This window comes from Hyla sarda, chromosome 5 (genome assembly GCF_029499605.1).
Source record: "Hyla sarda isolate aHylSar1 chromosome 5, aHylSar1.hap1, whole genome shotgun sequence".
In the NCBI taxonomy this organism is placed as follows: Eukaryota; Metazoa; Chordata; class Amphibia; order Anura; family Hylidae; genus Hyla; species Hyla sarda.
In genome coordinates, this window is record NC_079193.1 from 76,191,524 (window position 1) to 76,213,538 (window position 22,015).

Below are 22,015 nucleotides of genomic sequence, written 5' to 3' on the forward strand. Positions count from 1 at the left end.
AGTCTCCTCATGTTGCCGCCAACTACAAGCTGTGTCATTCAGCCACTATATGGTTTCCTCATGCTGCCGCCAACTCCAGGCTGTCATTTAGCCACTATATGGTCTCCTCATGCTGCCGCCAACTCCAGGCGGTGTCATTTAGCCACTATATGGTATCTCATGCTGCTGCCAACTCCAGGCTGTGACAGTCAGCCACTATATGGTCTACTCATGCAGCCACCTCCAGGCTGTGTCATTCAGCCCCTATATGGTCTCCTCATGTTGCCACCAACTCCAGGCTGTATCATTCAGCCACTATATGATCTCCCCATGCTGCCACCAACTCCAGGCTGTGTCATTCAGCCACTATATGATCTTCTCATGCTGCCGCCAACTCCAGGCTGTGTAAATTAGGTACTATATGGTATCTCATGCTGCCGCCAACTCCAGGCTGTGTCATTCAGCCACTATATGGTCTGCTCTTGCTGTCCCCAACTCCAGGCTGTGTCATTCAGCCACTATATGGTCTCCTCATGCTGCCGCCACCTCCAGGCTGTGTCATTGAGCCACTATATGATCTCCTCATGCTGCGACCAATTCCAGGCTGTGTCATTCAGCCATTATATGATCTCCTCATGCTTCGGCCAACTCCAGGCTGTGTCATTCAGCCACTATATGGTCTGCTCTTGCTGCCCCCAACTCCAGCCTGTCATTCAGCCACTATATGGTCTCCTCATGCTCCCGCCATCTCCAGGTTGTGTCATTCAGCCACTATATGGTCTACCCATGCTGCTGCCAACTCCAGGCTGTCATTCAGCCTCTATATGGTCTCCTCATGTTACCGTCATCTCCAGGCTGTGTCATTCAGCCACTATATGGTCTCCTCATGCTGCCGCCAACGCCAGGCTGTGTCATTCAGCCACTATATGGTCTCCCCATGCTGCCGCCAACTCCAGGCTGTCATTTAGCCACTATATGGTCTCCTCATGCTGCCGCCAACTCTAGGCTGTGTCCTTCAGCCACTATATGGTCTCCTCATGTTGCCGCCAAATCCAAGCTGTGTCATTCAGCCAATATATGGTCTCTCCATGCTACCACCAACTCCACTCTGTCATTCAGCCACTATATGGTCTCCTCATGCAGCCACCAACTCCAGGCTGTGTCATTCAGCCACTATATGGTCTGCTCTTGCAGCCCCCAACTCCAGGCTGTGTCATTCAGCCACTTTATGGTCTCCTCATGCTGCCGTCAACTCCAGGCTGGGTCATTCAGCCACTATATGGTCTCCTCATGCTGCCGCCAACTCCAGGCTGTGTCATTCAGCCACTATATGGTCTCCTCATGCTGCTGCCAACTCTAGGCTGTGTCATCCAGCCACTATATGGTTTCCTCATGCTGCCGCCAACTCCAGGCTGTGTCATTCAGCCACTATATGGTCTCCTCATGCTGCCGCCAACTCTAGGCTGTGTCATCCAGCCACTATATGGTTTCCTCATGCTGCCGCCAACTCCAGGCTGTGTCATTCAGCCACTATATGGTCTCCTCATGCTGCCGCCAACTCCAGCCTGTGTCATTCTTGTGGTCCGTTGCTATGGACGATCCCCAGTATAATGTGCATACAATGGAGGATGTCTGCAGATGGTCACAAGTACCACAATATAGGTTCACTACTGTGGTAGATGTAAAAAATGACCTCCTGCCATTTCAGACCATGTCAATGTAGTTGTTTAAAGTGCCAGAAATAGCTGTTTTTAATACAGATTTGCAGCGAATAAATTTGTATCGAACCAAATTTTTTCGGAAAATTTGTTGAATCGGTCGTATCGAATGTTTCAAAAAAAATTTGCTAATTTCTAATGGCATCTTATACCTATTCCTTAGTTCGGCCTGGCTAATAACTTATATTTGCTTTAATTTTGAAAAAAGACAAACATAGAACAGAATCGAATAAAATATATTTTGGACCAAAAAATGCAATGCAACAACGATTTTAATTTCAGTTCGGTCTAATGAGGCACATTTCCATGATGGTGACTGAAATGAAGTTGGGCAATAGAGGCTGGAGTTCAGTGTACAGGGAGGCCATAGACCATATGTGGAATATGTAGGATCTTCTGAAAAACACAATGAACTGCTAACACCTTACTTGGCTAGTGAAAAAGTACATAGCATCCCACATAAGCCCTCTACTTAGCCACACTCTGTCCTTTTGGCAGCACAGCAAATAGAGATTTAAACTTAAACCATTCTGTTTTATTATATCTCTCATACAGTTCCTCAGTCTTGGCACTGGCACAGAAATCTGAACATACAATAAAACCTGTCAAATGACTTTAGTTGACTAGAAAATACAAATGCAAAACTGCATTCAAAATTACATTTTATGATCTGCCAGAGGAAATGTATAAAAGGGCCTTTTAGAGCAAACTACAAATGGGAAACTGCTATGTAATATCCTATGTCTGCGCAGAGACACAATTACTGGAACAGCAATGTTTTGATGAGAATATTTCCTATTAGGTACCTGGGGGGACATGTATCAAAGATATTACCCCTGTTTTGTGTGTATTTTTTTGCGCAAAATTTTGCGCAAGCCCTTTTTTTGCGCATTTTTTTTGCGCACGTTTTGGTAGAGCATGTCCTCCAGATGTGGTGATATGGGGTACCTTGGAGTGACATCTATGGTATGCATGGATTTATTAACTGCGTACTTTTCCTTTACACCAAAAATTTTGCCGCAAGAGCTGTTTTTTTTGCGCAAATATAAGCCATCTTGGACTTAAAGGAGTACTCCGGTGAAAACTTTTTTTCTTTTAAATCAACTGGTGGCAGAAAGTTTAACATATTTGTAAATTACTTCTATTAGAAAATCTTAATCCTTTCTGTACTTATTAGCTGCTGAATACTACAAAGGAAATTCTATTAATTTTGGAATGCTCTCTGATGACATCACGAGCACAGTTCTCTCTGCTGACATTATTATAATAATAACGCTTTATTTATTGTTGTACTTAGTGGGGTTTGAACCCAAGTCCCCAGCACTGCAAGGCAGCAGTGCTAACTATTGAGCCACCATGCTGCCCTTAGCATGCATCTGCTATGCATGGTTGCTAAAATGGACAGATATGTCAGCAGAGAGCACTGTGCTCGTGATGTCATCTGTGTTCCAAAAAGAAAGGAATTTCCTCTGTAGCATTCAGCAGCTAATAGGTACTGGAAGGATTAAGATTTTTTAATAGAAGTAATTTACAAATATGTTTAACTTTCTGCCACCAGTTGATTTAAAAGAAAAAAGGTTTTCACCGGAGTACCCCTTTAACGTAGCAAGATGCTCTAAATCATTGATTCTATTTTCCAAAGAGTGGATTGAGGAGATTACCATATTTGCCCGCAATTTATGAAGCTTATTGCGCTTGATTAATAAATTTAGCGCTTCTGCACATAATTTAGAATTCGGAAAAAGGGGTAAAATGCTTTTACCATACACAAATAATGATACATGTCCCCCCTGGAGTATAAAAGGTATACTTGTGTGGATTCATATCAACATCTACATGGATATGTACTTTTTACATGGAGTCAACATTGACATGGGTGGTGATTGGAATCCCTACAATGATGAATTACATTGGGACTCTAGGACTACGTTAAAACAGCATAAAAATTAAGGCCAAAGAGTAACATATTTAATTGCGGTTGTGCATTTTTGGCAGGGAAAAAATTTGGGGGAAAACTATCAGAGCGTTACCCCCCAAAAAACAGGGCAGCAACAATGGTGTTTTGTGGTGAGTTTTTACTTAAAAGCATCATGTCTCAATCTATCCTTAGGCTATGTTCACACAGATTAAAACATTTCATTTTACACACACATTTTTGGTAAAAATTATGGCCACAAATGTGTGTGTAAAATGAAATATGCAGAAATGTTTTAATCTGTGTGAACATAGCCTAAGGTTAGATTAACCCCTTAAGGACACATGACGTTCTCATACGTCTCCATTTCCGAGTCCTTAAGGACACATGACGTATGAGAACGTCATGTGTTTTACCGGCCCCCCGCAACCATCTGGAGCGGAGCCGGTCCCCGATGCCTGCTGAAATCGTTCAGCAGGCATCGGGGCATATCGCCCAGGGGGGTCATTATGACCCCCCATGTCGGCGATGGCCGCAGATCGCTGAACAATTCAGTCCAGCGATCTGCGGCGGATTCCGGGTCAATCGGGTCTCCAGTGACCCGGTGACCCGGAATTATTGGCTGATCGGGGCCGTCAGAGACGGCCCCGATCAGCCAGAGCCAGCAGGGGTGAGGTGGCACTGGTGCCACCTCACGATCGCCCTGATTCGTCGGCCGGATTACCGGCCGACCAATCAGGGCGCCTGCTGCGGGTGTCACTCCCGCAACCCGCTCCGCCCCTCTTCCGGAGGACGTGAGCGGGTGCGGGAAGACGACCCCCGGTGCTGGGGACCCCGATCCCCGGCGTCCCTGTTGGGATCGGGGCCCCAGGAGCAGCGGCGGCGGCGACAACGAGGGACTGACCTGTGCGGCGAGGATCGTTGGAGGTGAGTGACAGCCTCCTGCTGTTGCTTAGCAACAGCTCCCAGCATGCAAAAAGGGCATGCTGGGAGCTGTAGTTATGCAACAGCAGGAGGCAGACCACCACAACTCCCAGCATGCCCTTATGGGCATGCTGGGACTTGTAGTTTTGCAACAGCTGGAGGCACATTCTTTCTATGGAAAAGTGTACCTTCAGCTGTTGTGTAACTACAACTCCCAGCTTGCACAATCAGCTAAAGTGCATGCTGGGAGTTGTAGTGGTGCATCTGGTGGTTGCATAACTACAACTCCCAGCATGCCCGTTGGCTGTCGGTGACTGCTGAGAGTTGTAGTTTTGCAACAGCTGAAGGCACACTGAGTTAAGTAGTAAACCAGTGTGTCTCCAGCTGTTGCATAACTACAATCCCCAGCATCCCCAGCCAAAGTAGTATGCCTCCAGCTGTTGCATAACTACAACACCCAGCATGCCCTTCCGCTGTCCGTACATGCTGGGGGTTGTAGCTTTTGCAACAGCTGAAGGCACACTGGTTGCAAAACACTGAGTTTGTTACCAAACTCGGTGTTTCACAACCAGTGTGCCTCCAGCTGTTGCAAAACTACAACTCCCAGCATGCACTGATAGACCGTACATGCTGGGAATTGTAGTTTTGCAACAGCTGGATGTTCCCCCCCCCCCAATGTGAATGTACAGGGTACACTCACATGGGCGGAGGATTACAGTAAGTATCCGGCTGCAAGTTTGAGGTACGGCAAAATTTCTGCCGCAGCTCAAACTGCCAGCGAGAAACTACTGTGAACCCCCCGCCCGTGCGACTGTACCCTAAAAACACTACACTAACACACAATAAAATAAAAAGTAAAAAACACTACATATACACATACCCCTACACAGCCCCCCTCCCCTCCCCAATAAAAATGAAAAACGTCTGGTACGCCACTGTTTCCAGAACGGAGCCTCCAGCGGTTGCAAAACTACAACTCCCAGCATGCACTGATAGACCGTACATGCTGGGAGTTGTAGTTTTGCAACAGCTGGATGTTCCCCCCCCCCCTATGTGAACGTACAGGGTACACTCACATGGGCGGAGGATTACAGTAAGTATCCGGCTGCAAGTTTGAGCTGCGTCAAATTTTCTGCCGTAGCTCAAACTGCCAGCGAGAAACTACTGTGAACCCCCCGCCCGTGCGACTGTACCCTAAAAACACTACACTACACTACCACAAAATAAAATAAAAAGTAAAAAACACTACATATACACATACCCCTATACAACCCCCCTCCCCAATAAGAATGAAAAACGTCTGGTACGCCACTGTTTCCAAAACGGAGCCTCCAGCTGTTGCAAAACAACTACTCCCAGTATTGCCAGATAGCCGTTGACTGTCCAGGCATGCTGGGAGTTTTACAACAGCTGGAGGCACCCTGTTTGGGAATCACTGGCGTAGAATACCCCTATGTCCACCCCTATGCAAGTCCCTAATTTAGGCCTCAAATGCGCATGGCGCTCTCACTTTGGAGCCCTGTCGTATTTCAAGGCAACAGTTTAGGGCAACATATGGGGTATCGCCGTACTCGGGAGAAATTGGGCTTCAAATTTTGGGGGGTATTTTCTGCTATTACCCTTTAAAAAAATGTAAAATTTTGGGGAAAACAAGCATTTTAGGTAAAAAAAATATATATTTTTTTACATATGCAAAAGTCGTGAAACACCTGTAGGGTATTAAGGTTCAAATTACCCCTTGTTACGTTCCCCGAGGGGTCTAGTTTCCAAAATAGTATGCCATGTGTTTTTTTTTTTTTGCTGTCCTGGCACCATAGGGGCTTCCTAAATGCGGCATGCCCCCAGAGCAAAATTCGCTTTCAAAAAGCCAAATGTGACTCCTTCTCTTCTGAGACCTGTAGTGCGCCAGCAGAGCACTTTTCACACCCATATGGGGTGTTTTCTGAATCGGGAGAAATTGGGCTTCAAATTTTGGGGGGTATTTTCTGCTATTACCCTTTTTAAAATTGTAAAAATTTTGGGAAACCAAGCATTTTAGGTAAAAAAAAAATATATTTTTTTACATATGCAAAAGTCGTGAAACACCTGTAGGGTATTAAGGTTCACATTACCCCTTGTTACGTTCCCCGAGGGGTCTAGTTTCCAAAATGGTATGCCATGTGTTTTTTTTTTGCTGTCCTGGCACCATAGGGGCTTCCTAAATGCGGCATGCCCCCAGAGCAAAATTCACTTTCAAAAAGCCAAATGTGACTCCTTCTCTTCTGAGACCTGTAGTGCGCCAGCAGAGCACTTTTCACACCCATATGGGGTGTTTTCTGAATCGGGAGAAATTGGGCTTCAAATTTTGGGGGGTATTTTCTGCTATTACCCTTTTTAAAATTGTAAAAATTTTGGGAAACCAAGCATTTTAGGTAAAAAAAAAATATATTTTTTTACATATGCAAAAGTCGTGAAACACCTGTAGCGTATTAAGGTTCACATTACCCCTTGTTACGTTCCCCGAGGGGTCTAGTTTCCAAAATGGTATGCCATGTGGTTTTTTTTTTCTGTTCTGGCACCATAGGGGCTTCCTAAATGCGGCATGCCCCCAGAGCAAAATTTGCTTTCAAAAAGCCAAATGTGACTCCTTCTCTTCTGAGACCTGTAGTGCACCAGCAGAGCACTTTTCACCCCCATGCGAGGTGTTTTCTGTATCGGGAGAAATTGGGCTTCAAATTTTGGGGGGTATTTTCTGCTATTACCCTTTTTAAAAATGTAAAATTTTTGGGAAACCAAGCATTTTAGGTTAAAAAAATATATATTTTTTTTACATATGCAAAAGTCGTGAAATACCTGTAGGGTATTAAGGTTCACTTTACCCCTTGTTACGTTCCCTGAGGGGTCTAGTTTCCAAAATGGTATGCCATGTGTTTTTTTTTTGCTGTCCTGGCACCAAAGGGGCTTCCTAAATGCGGCATGCCCCCCAAAAACCATTTGTCGCTCCTTCCCTTCTGAGCCCTCTACTGTGCCCGCCGAACAATTAACATAGACATATGAGGTATGTGCTTACTCGAGAGAAATTGGGTTTCAAATACAAGTAAAAATTTTTTCCTTTTTATCCCTTGCAAAAATTCAAAAATTGAGTCTACAAGAACATGCGAGTGTAAAAAATGAAGATTTTGAATTTTCTCCTTCACTTTGCTGCTATTCCTGTGAAACACCTAAAGGGTTAATACACTTACTGAATGTTTTTTTGAATACTTTAGGGGGTGTAGTTTTTATAATGGGGTCTTTTATGGGGTATTTCTAATATGAAGACCCTTCAAATCCACTTCAAAACTGAACTGGTCCCTGAAAAATAGTGAGTTTGAAAATTTTGTGAAAAATTTCAAAATTGCTACTGAACTTTGAAGCCCTCTGGTGTCTTCCAAAAGTAAAAACTCATAAATTTTATGATGCAAACATAAAGTAGACATATTGTATATGTGAACCCCAAAAAAATATATTTTGAATATCCATTTTCCTTACAAGCAGAGAGCTTCAAAGTTAGAAAAATGCAAAATTTTCATTTTTTTCATCAAATTTTGGGATTTTTCACCAAGAAAGGATGCAAGTTACCATAAAATTTTACCATTAAGTTAAAGTAGAATATGTCACGAAAAAACAATCTCGGAATCAGAATGATAACTAAAAGCATTCCAGAGTTATTAATGTTTAAAGTGACAGTGGTCAGAATTGCAAAAAACGCTCCGGTCCTTAAGGTATAAAATGGCCTGGTCCTTAAGGGGTTAAGACATGATGCTTTTAAGTAAAAACTCTCCACAAAACACCATTGTCGCATTTTTTTTTTTTTTTTTTGGGGGGGGGGGGGGGGGTTTGAGGTATGAAACGTCATCTTTGTAGCATTTTTAAACCCTTTAGTGGATGTATTGTGTCCCTGATGTCCCTGCATGCTCTGACAGTTTCCCCCCAAATTTAGTGGTGTTTCTCCTCCGATAAGAAAATAAAAATAAAAAAAAACAACAGGGAAAAAAACACATGACTTTGGGCATAAAAAGAGCATCATGAAGGATAAAAAGAGGGGCAGGTTTTTTTTTTTTTTTTTTTATGAAGGATGCCTGAACGTTCCAGGACATAACAGGTGTCATTTGACCTCAAAACACCAAAACTTGTTTTACCCTGTTACCCTATAGCACACCCCTCCTAATATGTATGCCAGTTTTTGAAAAATGGAAAATATTAAGAATGTTAAATACACATCATAGATATGGTGTTTTTGGTACTTCCAACTCCGACTCCCCGACTCCGACTCCTCTGTATTAATATGCAAATGTATTTTATACATTCCTTGTAGGAAATAAAGGCAACATACATGTCATTACCACAGGACTACTTGCTGGGAAGTATTGAACAGTTTGTGTGCTGATCTGCTGCTGAAGATAGGGCAGTGGTAGGATCCAGGAAGGGGCATTTATTATAAAACATGATTTCCCTAGTAGAATCCCATAGTCATGTTTAAAGTTTAAAGGGGTACTCTGCCCTAAGACATCTTATCCCCTATCCAAAGGATAGGGGATAAGATGTCAGATCGCCGGGGTCCCGCTGCTGGGGACCCCCGGGATCGCCGCTGCGGCACCGCGCTTTCATTACTACACAGAACGAATTCGCTCTGTGCGTAATGACGGGCCACACAGGGGTAGAGGATAAGATGTCTAGGGGCAGAGTACCCCTTTAAGCTAACAATCGAGTTTACAAGTTTTTATAGCCTTAGCTGAACGGCAGCAGTTTTTCCAATGGTTTACAGCTTCAGTCTTGAACTATTGACCCTCTATTCCCTTCACTTATACAAGTGTCTCTAGTCCTGCAAAAAACATATAGCTCCTAATTGTGCGTTGTGGCCATATAGTAAAGTACATGAAAAGCATGCTTCTTCACGGTCACTTAACGTGTTCGTTTTGTGGATACGTGAGGCACTACATGCATTGGTCTTTATTCTTACAGTAGAGAAGTCATTAATTATAACTTTTTGTAAATTGGGACATTTAAACTTTTTTTTTCCAATCTAAATTTAGTAGGAGTCTGAGTCGGTGCATTGTTTGCCGACTCCAACTCCAGGTACGCAAAATTTCGTCCGACTCCACAGCCCTGGTATGTATAGGGAAACATATTTAACCATGTGTAGGAAATCAATACCAAAAAGTATCACATATTACATACTACTAAAAAATATAATCAGGCCTTAAAAGAAGGGCAATTATTATTCCTGCTCAACTTCTCTACTTAGATAGTGATCAAAGTATTACAGAAAACTGTTGTCAATCTCTTGACAGCTGTCAGATGACTGGAGTAGTATGAAGCCATCTGGTGTAGAGTGTCTGATGTTCTTCTTGACAGCAAAATTTGTTCCAGTGAAACTATAATTTGCTGATATGTTGGCAGTGCAATAGAGGGTATAGATATATACAATTTGTGCCTTGTCACATTTGTTCAGATCCTTATGCTTCTAACACATCAACTTCAAGAAATGCTAACTTGCTGATCCTATATCCTGTCCCTTGACAAGTGCCCGTGTAATGGGATAATCAATGTTTGGTTTTAATATTATGGCTGCTCATTGTGTGTGTGTGTATATTGAGAAAGAGAGGAAGTCACAGTATGTGCGCTGGTGGAAAATAAAAAAAAAGTTGATAATTCAGAGACAGATTGTCTGTGGTTTTGGAGTTTGCCCATCAAGTAGGCCACACGATGCACAAATATGTCACCAGGGTAAAAACCAATCTAAACCTGGTGCAGACAAAAATATCATACAGAAATAGCAACTAATATTTTTGTTTTACACACAGCATACAATGAGCCCCCCTCCAAAACCTGATAAATCAGGAAAAAAAGAAAAACACTGCCCAAAGTGCTATGTATGTATTTTGTCTTAAATAAGATTCCCTTATTACAGGTGACAACATAACCTCTCTGGTGTTCTACATCTATCCCGCTGAGTAGAGACTTCTAGAACATTTGCTTTAGCTGGAGCTGTGACACGGTCAGACATTTTGGCAGCAGTGTGCAATGATGAAAAATGTAAATGAAGGTGGGAAGTGCAGATGGAATAGTTTGACACTTTTAATCTACAGTTTGTGCAATCATTTCCCATAACAGATGTGCAAGTCACATAGAGGTCAAACGTGCGGCATAAAGTTTTATAGGTGAGGCTACTCTCCGAAAGGAAAAAGATGAGATGCTTAATGTGCTGCAACTATAGCAACATGCAAAAAAGAATTTGGTTTATTTTAATCTTAATTTAGATCCAACCCGTTACAAAGCAAACATCACAGCCTTAAACCATTGTTTCCTATCTACTGCAGGACTGCCATATCCATAGCAAACTCCTATCAAATAAAAGCAATCGATGATTTATAAGCAACGATTTGCAGACCATAGTAACAGAAGAAAATGTTTAATACTAACAATTTGTATCCTACAAGTAAAATATTTTTTTTTCAACAAAAATCTGTATGCTGTCTTCCATGAAGCTGCCCATACAAGCAATGTATAATGTAAGTTGTCTGTGTTGGCCGAGCATCATTTCAAGAGAATGATGGGGGATGTTTACTAAGCTACACCAGCAGCATATATTCTCAAAGATTCAGTGCAAAAATGCTTGTGCCAAGTATGGCGCTCAGAGATGGTATATATTTCTGCACAGGGCACAAGGGCAATCACAGAGCTGCTGGATTTACCAAGAGGCCAGCAAGTATAACATGATGGTAGGTGGTGTGCAGAATCCAGCAAACTTAAAATATAGGTGGTTCTATATTTATATGCAGTATATGAAAACACATTTCATAGTACATATCCCCAATGTTTGACAAAAATGTGATCCGCCAGGCTGGATTTTTATCAGACATGACCAGTCACTTGCCACTTTGCATAAGCTTGCTGTTTTGTTATTTTAGTCTGGCATATTGCTGGTTCTGTACTTAAAAACCCACAGACTATTGATCTGCCACATTCTTGCCAATAAAAGTCCTATGTGTATGGACAGCTACAAGTATGGCCACAGTCCTTGGGTGGAGTATCATGCTGGGGCTTCCTTAGCTGTCTTCATGTGTCAGTGTGATCATTGACTTTCTTTCCTTGATCAATAAAATAGCAGCTCTGTGGGGTAGGTAAAAACACTGGATTCCTTTACCTCAGCTTCCTGGACCCCTGTGAGTTTATTATGATGGTAGCTGGTATCCGCAGCCAAATCTGGAATTAGACTTGGCTGAGCTCCTGACATGTCTATGATAGTGAATTACTTGTATTGTTCAATTCTGGAAGATCTTTTTGCAGAACTCTGCATTGTTCTGTTCCTCTTAGAAATGTATAAATAAATTGACTACTGGGTGTTACTAGTCATCGGTGTGGATATGCAATAAAGCTCCTTACTTCTGAATATAGGTAGTAAGTGCTGGGACTTTATTTACACTGACTGTTAGCACTGACTATACAATACCAGACACAACAATGACTAGTAACACACAGTAGTGTGACGTCACGAGGAGGCGTGGCAAGACGTCACGTCTCTGGCTACGGGACCCAGATTTCTAAACATACTGTTTACAATGCTTGGTGCTGCATGGACATTGTGGGGGGTCCTAGCAGCGGGACCTCTGCCATCAGACATCTTATCTCCTATCCTTTGGATAGGGGATCAGATGTCTGTGGGCGGAGGACACCTTTAACCCCTTAAGGACCAAGCCCATTTTGACCAAAAGGACCAGGCCAATTTTAGTTTAGCATTTTAATTTTTTCCTCCTCACCTTCTAAAACTCATAACTCTTTTATATTTTCATCCACAGACCCATATGAGAGCTTGTTTTTTGCGCTACCAATTTTATTTTGGAATGACATCACTCATTTTTACCATAAAATGTATGGCGAAACTGAAAAAATATTATTTATGTGGGGAAATTGAAACCGCAATTTAGCAAATTTTGGAAGTTTATTTTTTTGCTGTACACTTTACGGTAAAAATTACATGTTTTCTTTATTCTGTGGGTCAATGCAATTAAAATGATCCCCATTTTATATACTTTTCTGAAATTGCACCGCTTTAAAAAAAAGCTAAAACTATTTTAACAAAATTAGTATGTTTGAAATTGCCCTATTATGACCACCTATCACTTTCCGATTTTTCCATATTCGGGGCAGAATGAGGATTCATTTTTTGCGCCTTGATCTGTAGTTTTTATCGGTACCACATTTGTTTATATTTGACTTTTTAATCATGACTTTTTGATTACCGTATTTATTGGTGTATAACACGCATTGGCGTGTAAGACACACCCTCATTTTCATAGGGAGATTTGAGGGGGAAAAAATAAATGTAAAATAAATTACTTGGAACCTCTGAACTAAATGCATCATCATCCCCCCAACTTTGATTCCCCCTGCTCCTCAGTTTGTTCCCTCCACCCCAGTGCCACATCATTCCTCCCCTTTTATCAGCCCCACTACCCCCTGATCCCGTGTGCCTCCTTTCCCCCACTGATTCCCCCTTCTTCACCATTCCCTCCCTGCTCATCATTCGCCCCCTGCTCATCATTCCCCCCCTGCTCACCATTCCCCCCCCTGCTCACCATTCCCCCCCCTGCTCACCATTCCCCCCCTGCTCACCATTCCCCCCCTGCTCATCAGTCCCCCCCTGCTCATCAGTCCCCCCCTGCTCATTATTCCCCCCTGTGCTCATTATTCCCCCCTGTGCTCATTATTCCCCCCTGTGCTCATTATTCCCCCCTGTGCTCATTATCCCCACCCTGCTCATTATCCCCACCCTGCTCATTATTCCCCCCCTCCCTGCTCATTATCTGGCCACGCTTCGGCAGGCTCAGGTCAGGCGGCGGGTCTTGCAAGGCTGTGCGGAAGCTAAAGCATGACGAGTGACATCTCCTGCTGGCTCCTCTGCACGGCATCAGGGATTTCACTCATCATTCCCTGCATAGTGGCTGCAGCGCTGGCTGCTTGTTAAAGTTCAGCCAGTGTGACTGTAGGTAATGATGAGTGACGTCCCTGGCGCTGTGCATAGGAGCCAGCAGGAGACGTCACTCGTCGTTCTTTACTGGCCGGACAGAAATGCAAGACCTGCCGCCTGACCTGAGCCTGCAGGAGCGCGGCAAGGTAATGGAAAATAAAAAATATAAAATGCAGAAGGGATAAGTATTTGCCCCTTTGATGGTCACTTTAAATCAGTGACCAGAACATTTATCGGCATATAACACACAGACACTGTTTTTGCCTTAAATTTAAGTTTTAAAAGTGCGTGTTATACGCCGATAAATACTATAATATTTTGAGAAAAAATTTGACAAAAAAGTAGCAATTTGGGCTTTTTAGTGTTTTTACGTTTACGACCTTCGCCATATATGATAATTAACATTATATTTTCATAGTCCGGACATTTACGCACGCGGCGATACCAGTTCTGTTTATGAAATTTTTCACGCTTTTTGGGGGGAAATGAGAAAATGGGACGATTTTCGCTTATATTTGGGGGAGGGGATTTTCACATTTTTTTAAACTTTTGTTTTATTTTTTAACTTCTTTTTTTACACTTTTTATGTCCCCACAGGGGACTATTTATTGCAATCAGTTGATTGCTAATACTGTTCAGTGCTGTGCATAGGCATAGCACTGATCAGTGTTATTAGTGATTTTCTACTCTGGTCTGCTCGATCTCAGCAGACCAGAGCAGAAAAGACCCCTGGAGACGGCCGGAGGCAGGTGAGGGGACCTCCGGCCAGCATGCTGGATGATCGGATACCCGCGGCAGCGCCGTGGGCGATCCGATCATCCATTTTACCAACTGCACTGCCGCAGATGCCGTGATCTGTATTGATCACAGCATCTGAGGGGTTAATGGCGGACATCAGCAAAATCACTGATGTCCGCCATTAACAGCGGGTCCCTGGCTGCTGATAGCAGCCGGACCTGCCGTGCAGGACGCGAGCACTGGTCCGTTGCTAGCGGTTATGTTCATGACATAAATGTACATCATGGTGTGGGAAGTCCCACCGCATCATGACGTACATTTATGTCAGATGTCGTTAAGGGGTTAATGCCTAGTTATCAGTTTATGTACATATTTCTAGGTGGAACAGCAGTGGATCAGAACAGCACGACCCCCCTCCACATTCCTTAAATCAGCTGCTCAGTATCCACAATACATAGTGAACAGGGAAGAAGTTGGCCTATCCTGGTTGCTGCAGCTTAAATGGGTTATCCAGCCAAAAAAATGTATCCTCTATGCAGAGGATATGGGGTTATGTACCTTATCTGGGGGATTCTGACTGCTGGGACCCTCTGAGATCACCAGAATGGGGGCAGAGATACCCGAGTGCTGTACTCGGGTATCTCATACACTCCCATAGACAAAGAATACAGTAACAGATGGCACAAGCAGCTAGGAGAGCATGGCCTCAATGGACCCCCAGTGATCTGCCGCTTATCCACTATTCTATGAATAGAGGAGACATTGTTTTGACTGGATAACCCTTTAAAAGGGAACTAACCTGCAGTAATGCAGCTCCACCACTTCGCAGTGAATGGAACCAACTGCTTCTGGCTCCATTCACTGTGTACTGCGGACGTCGATCAGGTGATCAGTGGAGGTGCCACGTGTCGGCACCCTGGTCAGCAATTTATCAGAAATTATTTTAACCAGGAATGACACTAAATTGATGCAAAAATGCTTGGGTAAATGGTAGCCTTTGAAGCCTAAGGAAATTGATTATGACCATGATACTAGAAGGAGGTTATTTGAGAAGACATAGCAGGCAATGCAGCTGGGGAGGATATTTAGATATACTGTACCTTATCATTACTCTGTACATTACGACATCCTTCTATTCCAGAATGTCTGCTTCCATCTGGACATATAGCAGTAATGTTTACATAAATACCCTTCATGGGATTATCCACTTGAATCTTTATTTCTGAAAGAAGTGCCTAAAAAAATACATCAAAGCTGATGTTAGATTTTATTTACAGAAACATCCATTGTATGATTTCTTTGGGCAATGAACATCTTGTTTGTGTGAGATTGTCACAACAGATGAACTGTTTCCTATGCATAAAGTATGCGCTGTAAGCTCTGTTCACTAGCTGCATAGAAACACGTGTTCTACAAATAACAGAGCGCCAATTAATCATGGCTAAATTTACTGTATTCTGACAGCTAACACAAAGCAGATATGTGTCACAAATAAAAAAGGATGTAATGTCAACATTTTCTTTTCAACATCGTGCTAAACGGTTACAAGTTTACTGTCACAGCAGAGACATTCATCCACTGTGGGTACGAGGCCAGTAAACATCAGAGCGCCCCCTTACTGATTCTCTACAGATATAGTGATATCGTTTCTGAAGAGCAGGCAAAAATCTGTTGCTTATGACTACAACCCCTTGGAAGAATAATGGAATCAGCCCACAAAGGATGGACACCCAGCATTTTTACTTCATAGCAAAACACAGATCACAGATATGATAAAAAAAAATGTTTGTGAACACTCTGGCTTAAAGGGGTATTCTGGCCAAAGACATCGTGTGGAGCCTGCCACTGGGACCCCCCGCGATCTCCGTGCCCCCTCCCATAGACATCAATGGAGGGGGCATGGCATGACATCACAAGGGGGCGTGGTATGACATCACATCTCCAGTCTTAGAAACAAAGAGGTTTCCGAGACTGGAGCAGCAGCCAAGTATATGATGCGGGTGCTGCACGGAGATCGTGGGGGGTCCCAGCGGTGCCCCCCCCCCCCCCGCGCGATCAGACATCTTATCCCCTATTCTTTGGATAGGGGATGAGATGTCTTTAGCCGGATTACCCCTTTAATGAAAACTCAAATTCCCAAAAGTCAATATTACTACTGGAGAACGTTTTTCCAGGCGAAGTACAGGAAAAAAAATATGGAATCATCAAAGACAGAAATCCAGTTAGTAGTTTATTGTTCCTCTTTTGGCTTTTATGTTTTTTTTTATTGAGTTTTTCAGTCATGGACTTTATTAGTGATAAGCAATATTCTGTGCCAAGCTGGCTCAACTTTTTCAAAGAGCGGTGATAGATTATTTTTACAGGGTACTGCCTTGTCATGTAATAGTTTTCTAAGTTTCCACCAAAAATGCACAGATCCAGACAATTTTTTCTCTCAGACTGACTGATAAATCTGTACCATTGTTTTTGGAAAAAAGAAGATGTAGTTTTTGGTGGTCTTTTATATGTTAATTTTTGCATTTTTATATTTATTTTTTTTGCGCTACAGCAAAAGTGGATTGAAATTTAAAAGGGAAATAAATAGGAATGACCTACACTTCTTCCTGCTAGATTTACTTCTGGCTTTGATTCAAAACACTGCATCAAAAATGTCAATGTCAGCGTTTTTCTAAAAAAAATTATGTGTATGAAATCACCCATATGCTTTCAATTAAGTAACCTGTAGACTTTTTCTGTAATATATACATTACTAGTAAATGGAGCAGCAGGAGACTTAAAGGAGCACTCCAATGCTGGGTAAAAAAATAACATGCTGCAGAAGCATATAACATTGCTTACATGTCTGTCCCAGAAACCACCATAAATTCATTTTCCAGAATACATTGCTTCCCCTCAGCTCTTCCTCACAGCCTTCCACCCTGCTTACTTCCCTCCCACAGCACTCCTGCCAGTTCCCCTCCCATAGCTGTGTATACAGTGCCCTGCACAGAGCTGATGCAGATTGTTTCTTTTAAGGTATGTCCACACACTGAAACTGATTTTAAATACATTAGAAACACTGCACATTTTCTGCAACAAAAATGCGACTGATCAGCAGCATGTGAACATACCCTCAGCGAATGTTCACACAAATTGTATATACAATGGATTTTAAGCTGCAGACTGTATGCTGTGTAATTAACCTATAGGACCCTTCCCCTATATAGGCTCCGATATTTGATACATGTAATGGAGGTTTATTTTAACATAGAATATATATACACCTACAATTGTGCAAATGCACCAAAAAAACCTCCAAACAAGGTAAAGTGTAGAATTAATCAGTAAATCTTTATTAGCATACAAAAAACATTAAAAACACATATGAGAGATCACACAAAGAATAGAGAAAATACATAGAGTAGGGCAAAAAAGTATTTAGTCAGCCACCAATTGTGCAAGTTCTCCCACTTAAAAAGATGAGAGAGGCCTGTAATTTTCATCATAGGTATACCTCAACTATGAGAGACATAATGAGAAAAAAAATCCATAACATCACATTTACGTCTGATTTTTAAAGAATTTATTTGCAAATTATGGTGGAATATAAGTATTTGGTCACCTACAAACAAGCAAGATTTCTGGCTCTCACAGACCTGTAACTTCTTCTTTAAGAATCTCCTCTGTCCTCCACTCGTTACCTGTATTAATGGCACCTGTCTAACTTGTTATCAGTATAAAAAAGATACCCTACAACCTCAGTCACACTCCAAACTCCACTATGGCCAAGACCAAAGAGCTGTCGAAGGACACCAGAAACAAAATTGTAGACTTGCACCAGGCTAGGAAGACTGAGTCTGCAATAGGCAAGCAGCTCGGTGTGAAGAATTCAACTGTGGGAGCAATTATTAGAAAATGGAAGACATACAAGACCACTCATAATCGCCCTCAATCTGGGGCTCCACACAAGATCTCACCCCGTGGTGTCAAAATTATCACAAGAATGGTGAGCAAAAATCCCAGAACCACACAGGGGGGCCTAGTGAATGACCTGCAGAGAGCTGGGACCAAAGTAACAAAGGCTATCATCAGTAACACACTACACCTCCAGGGACTCAAATCATGCAGTGCTAGATGTGTCCCCCTGCTTAGGCCAGTACATGTCTGGGCCCCTCTGAAGTTTTCTAGAGAGCATTTGGATGATCCAGAAGAGGACTGGGAGAATGTCATATGGTCAGAGGAAACCAAAGTATGGAGGCGAAAAAATGCTGAGTTGCATCCAAAGAACACCATGCCTACTGTGAAGCATGGGGGTAGAAACATCATGCTTTGGGGCAGTTTTTCAGCAAAGGAACCTAAAAGACTGATCCGTGTAAAGGAAAGAATGAATGGGGCCATGCATCGTGAGATTTTAAGTGAAAACCTCCTTCCATCAGCAAGGACATTAAAGATGAAACAATGATCCCAAACACACCGCCCGGGCAACAAAGGAATGGCTTCATAAGAAGTATTTCAAGGTCCAGGAGTGGCCTAACCAGTCTCCAGATCTCAACCCCATAGGAAACCTTTGGTGGGAGTTGAAAGTCCGTGTTGCCCAGCAACAGCCCCAAAACATCACTGCTCTAGGAGATCTGCATAGAGGAATGGGACAAAATACCAGCAACAGTGTGTGAAAACCTTGTGAAGACTTACAGAAAACATTTGCCCTCTGTCATTGCCAACAAAGAGTATATAGCAAAGTATTGAGATTAACTTGTGTTATTGACCAAATACTTATTTTTCACCATAATTTGCAAATAAATTCTTTAGAAATCAGACAATGTGATTTTATGGATTTTTTTTCTCATTATGTCTCTCATAGTTGAGGTATACCTATGATGAAAATTACAGGCCTCTCTTTTCTTTTTAAGTGGGAGAACTTTTGCTGGCTGACTACCCTATTTTTCGCTCCATAAGATGCACTTTTTCTCCCCCAAAAGTGGGAAGGAAATGTCTGTGCATCTTATGGAGTGAATGTGTGCGCCGAAGTGCAGGGCCAAAGTGCAGGGAAGGCTGCAGAGGGGAGGCTGCTACGCTTATTTGCTCCTGGGTCTGTACGGCGAAGTGCTCCGCTGCCCCGTTCTCTCATTCACGCAGCTGCCGTTGCCCCGTTCTTCGATCCCCTTTACTGCCGCTGTCCCGTCCGCATAATGGAGTCTTATGGAGGAGCATGTGACACACACGTCACTCCACTGCGCCCAGCGTAACGCTACGGAGGAAGCAGAGTGACGTGTGTGTCACATGCTCCTCCATAGACCCCATTATGCGGATGGCAGAACAGGGCAGCGGTAGTGACAAGTAAGCAGCCACAAGGGGCTGTTTACAAGGGGGGTCTTGCTGGCCACAAGGGGGGGTCCTGCTGGCCACAAGGGGGGTCCTGCTGGTCACAAGGGGGGATCCTGCTGGCCACAAGGGGGATCCTGCTGGCCACAAGGGGGATCCTGCTGGCCACAAGGAGGGTCCTGCTGGCCACAAGGGGGACCCTGCTGGCCACAAGGGGGACCCTGCTGGGCTCAAGGGGGGTCCTGCTGGCCACAAGGGGGGTCCTGCTGGCCACAAGGGGGATCCTACTGGCCACAAGGGGGATCCTGCTGTTTACAAGGGGGGTTCTGCTGGCTACAAGGGGGGTTTGGTTCAGAATATTTTTTTTCTTGTTCTCCTCCTCCTAGGAAACCTAGGTGTGTCTACTTTTTTGCCCCACTGTATATATATATATATATATATATATATATATATATATATATATATACATACATACACACAGGGATACTGGGAATACTGGGAAGAAAGTCCTGATATACTAGTCCACTGTATGTCTGTTCAAAAAGCGACTAGAAAAAAAGAAGGAAAGAGCGCTCCATTGCGTAATACCGCAATGTAAGGGATCCACAGGTAAAATAGGAAATGCCCTTACCATGAGCGGTTGTGTAAACTCACACACAACAGTGGTCAGAGTGAGTGAGAGACAAGTCCAGTCTGCAGCCTTCCCATCCAAGCGAGACAATGGCAGGGATAAGACTTCAAGGTGTGATGGGATTCAATGGCGCTGAGCAGGAGCAGACACGTCAGGTAAGGTGGAGGATGACTTTATTAAAACAATGCTACGTGTTTCACCGCAGGTGTGGCTTCATCAGGCCTGATGAAGCCGCACCTACGGTGAAACGCGTAGCATTGTTTTAATAAAGTCCTCCTCCACCTTACCTGACGTGTCTGCTCCTGCTCAGCGCCATTGAATCCCATCACACCTTGAAGTCTTATCCTGCCATTGTTCAAAAAATGAGGCTACAGAGTAGAAAGACAGTCCAATACAGAAAGCATAAAGTGCTATGGTAAGGTATAAGTATATACTCCTTTAAGGGCCTAAACAGCTTCCAAGATGTGTTACAGGAAAAAACAAGTAAAGATAAAGTGCAATAGTGCAACCAGGAAAAAAGGTTTGCTAATTTGCAAACACACTCTGGACAGAATACATGGAAGGAAATGTAGCAGCAGACTCATACAGTGATCAGGACTCACCCCAGTTGCACACCAGACCTCTTTATCCAGGAGTAGTGTGGGACTGGAGGAGCACGGCATTTATATAAAAGGTAGCCAATGAGAAAGAGGCATAGCAAATGTACACACCTGACACTTAGTATGTATGTGAGTGCTTCCACGAGTATGTTGGTAGCCGGAAACCACTCATGCAAATCGGGAGTCATGTGACTGCCATGTCACATGACGAGGGGCGGGGTCATCTATGTGCGACGGCCAAGTCACTGTATAGTGACGAGGACTGAAACTGCGCACATCAGCGCACTGCGCTTCAGACTGCATGCTGTGTAAATAAAGTTTCATCCCCCGCTCACCCAACAAGTGAAAGCAAGTATATAAGTAAAGTATATATGTGTATATGGCAGGGCTGTGTGGGCTGGGGAGGGGAGGTCAGAAATAGTGAGGAGGTCAGAAATATTGATGAAGATCCAGCCACGCCTCCTAAGGCAGCAGGGGATGATGCATTGTATTGCGAGAGAGGGAGAAGCTTTGGAGCTAGAGACAAATCCACATTGAAAATTAAAGGACTACATAACTTTCTGTCAGGGGTAAGTCAAGCAAAAACATGCTGAAGACAGAATTTTTGATACAGGAAAATTTTATATTAATTACATCACACAAGAAGCTACATATGCTCTGAAACACTAACCTGATAAGCTTCCACCACCAAATTCTTAATGTTTGATGCAGTGGCATCCAGTTCCTTGGCAACCGTTCCTGGCAGCAATGGTAAAAGATCCTATAAAAATGAAATTATAAATGAAATTTACAGCTAAAGTGAGACAATAATCAAAGAACCAAAGTTACTGAAAGTATTCTTACCTTATACCAACTAAAAGCATTTCCACGGACTGCAAAAACCCCATAAACATGGTTGCCTGCTAACTTCTCCCCTAGTAAACCTAGGGATGGATGCTCCTGTAAAGAGATAAAATTTCATTATCTATGTAAAATAGAAAGATTATTCTCTACTATATGTGCACTCATGTATACAGTCATGTTAATCCGTATAAAAGCTGGTAACTTCTGACAGTCTAGCTGAATGTGCAAACAGTATTTCAGGCCAGCCCCATCTGTGGTTCTAGTATACACCTAACTTTCAATAGCCTCATATCTTAGTAAATAAATAAATTGGGCCAGATTCACTATTGCAAATTTGTTAACATTTTTGCACAATTTACACCAAAAATGTATTTGACT

At 43.0% G+C, this 22,015-nt stretch overlaps 1 protein-coding gene across 1 annotated transcript in view; it reads right to left on the reverse strand.

The window, feature by feature from the left end:
- ITGB8 (integrin subunit beta 8) overlaps positions 1 to 22,015 on the reverse strand; it is a 153,199-nt gene that overhangs the window by 44,894 nt on the left and 86,290 nt on the right. The window contains exons 7-9 of the mRNA XM_056519730.1: positions 21,638 to 21,733; positions 21,465 to 21,554; positions 15,364 to 15,498 (exon numbers count right to left, since the gene is read on the reverse strand). Of these exons, the coding sequence (XP_056375705.1) occupies positions 15,364 to 15,498; positions 21,465 to 21,554; positions 21,638 to 21,733 (321 nt within the window). The remainder of the gene's footprint in view (positions 1 to 15,363; positions 15,499 to 21,464; positions 21,555 to 21,637; positions 21,734 to 22,015) is intronic.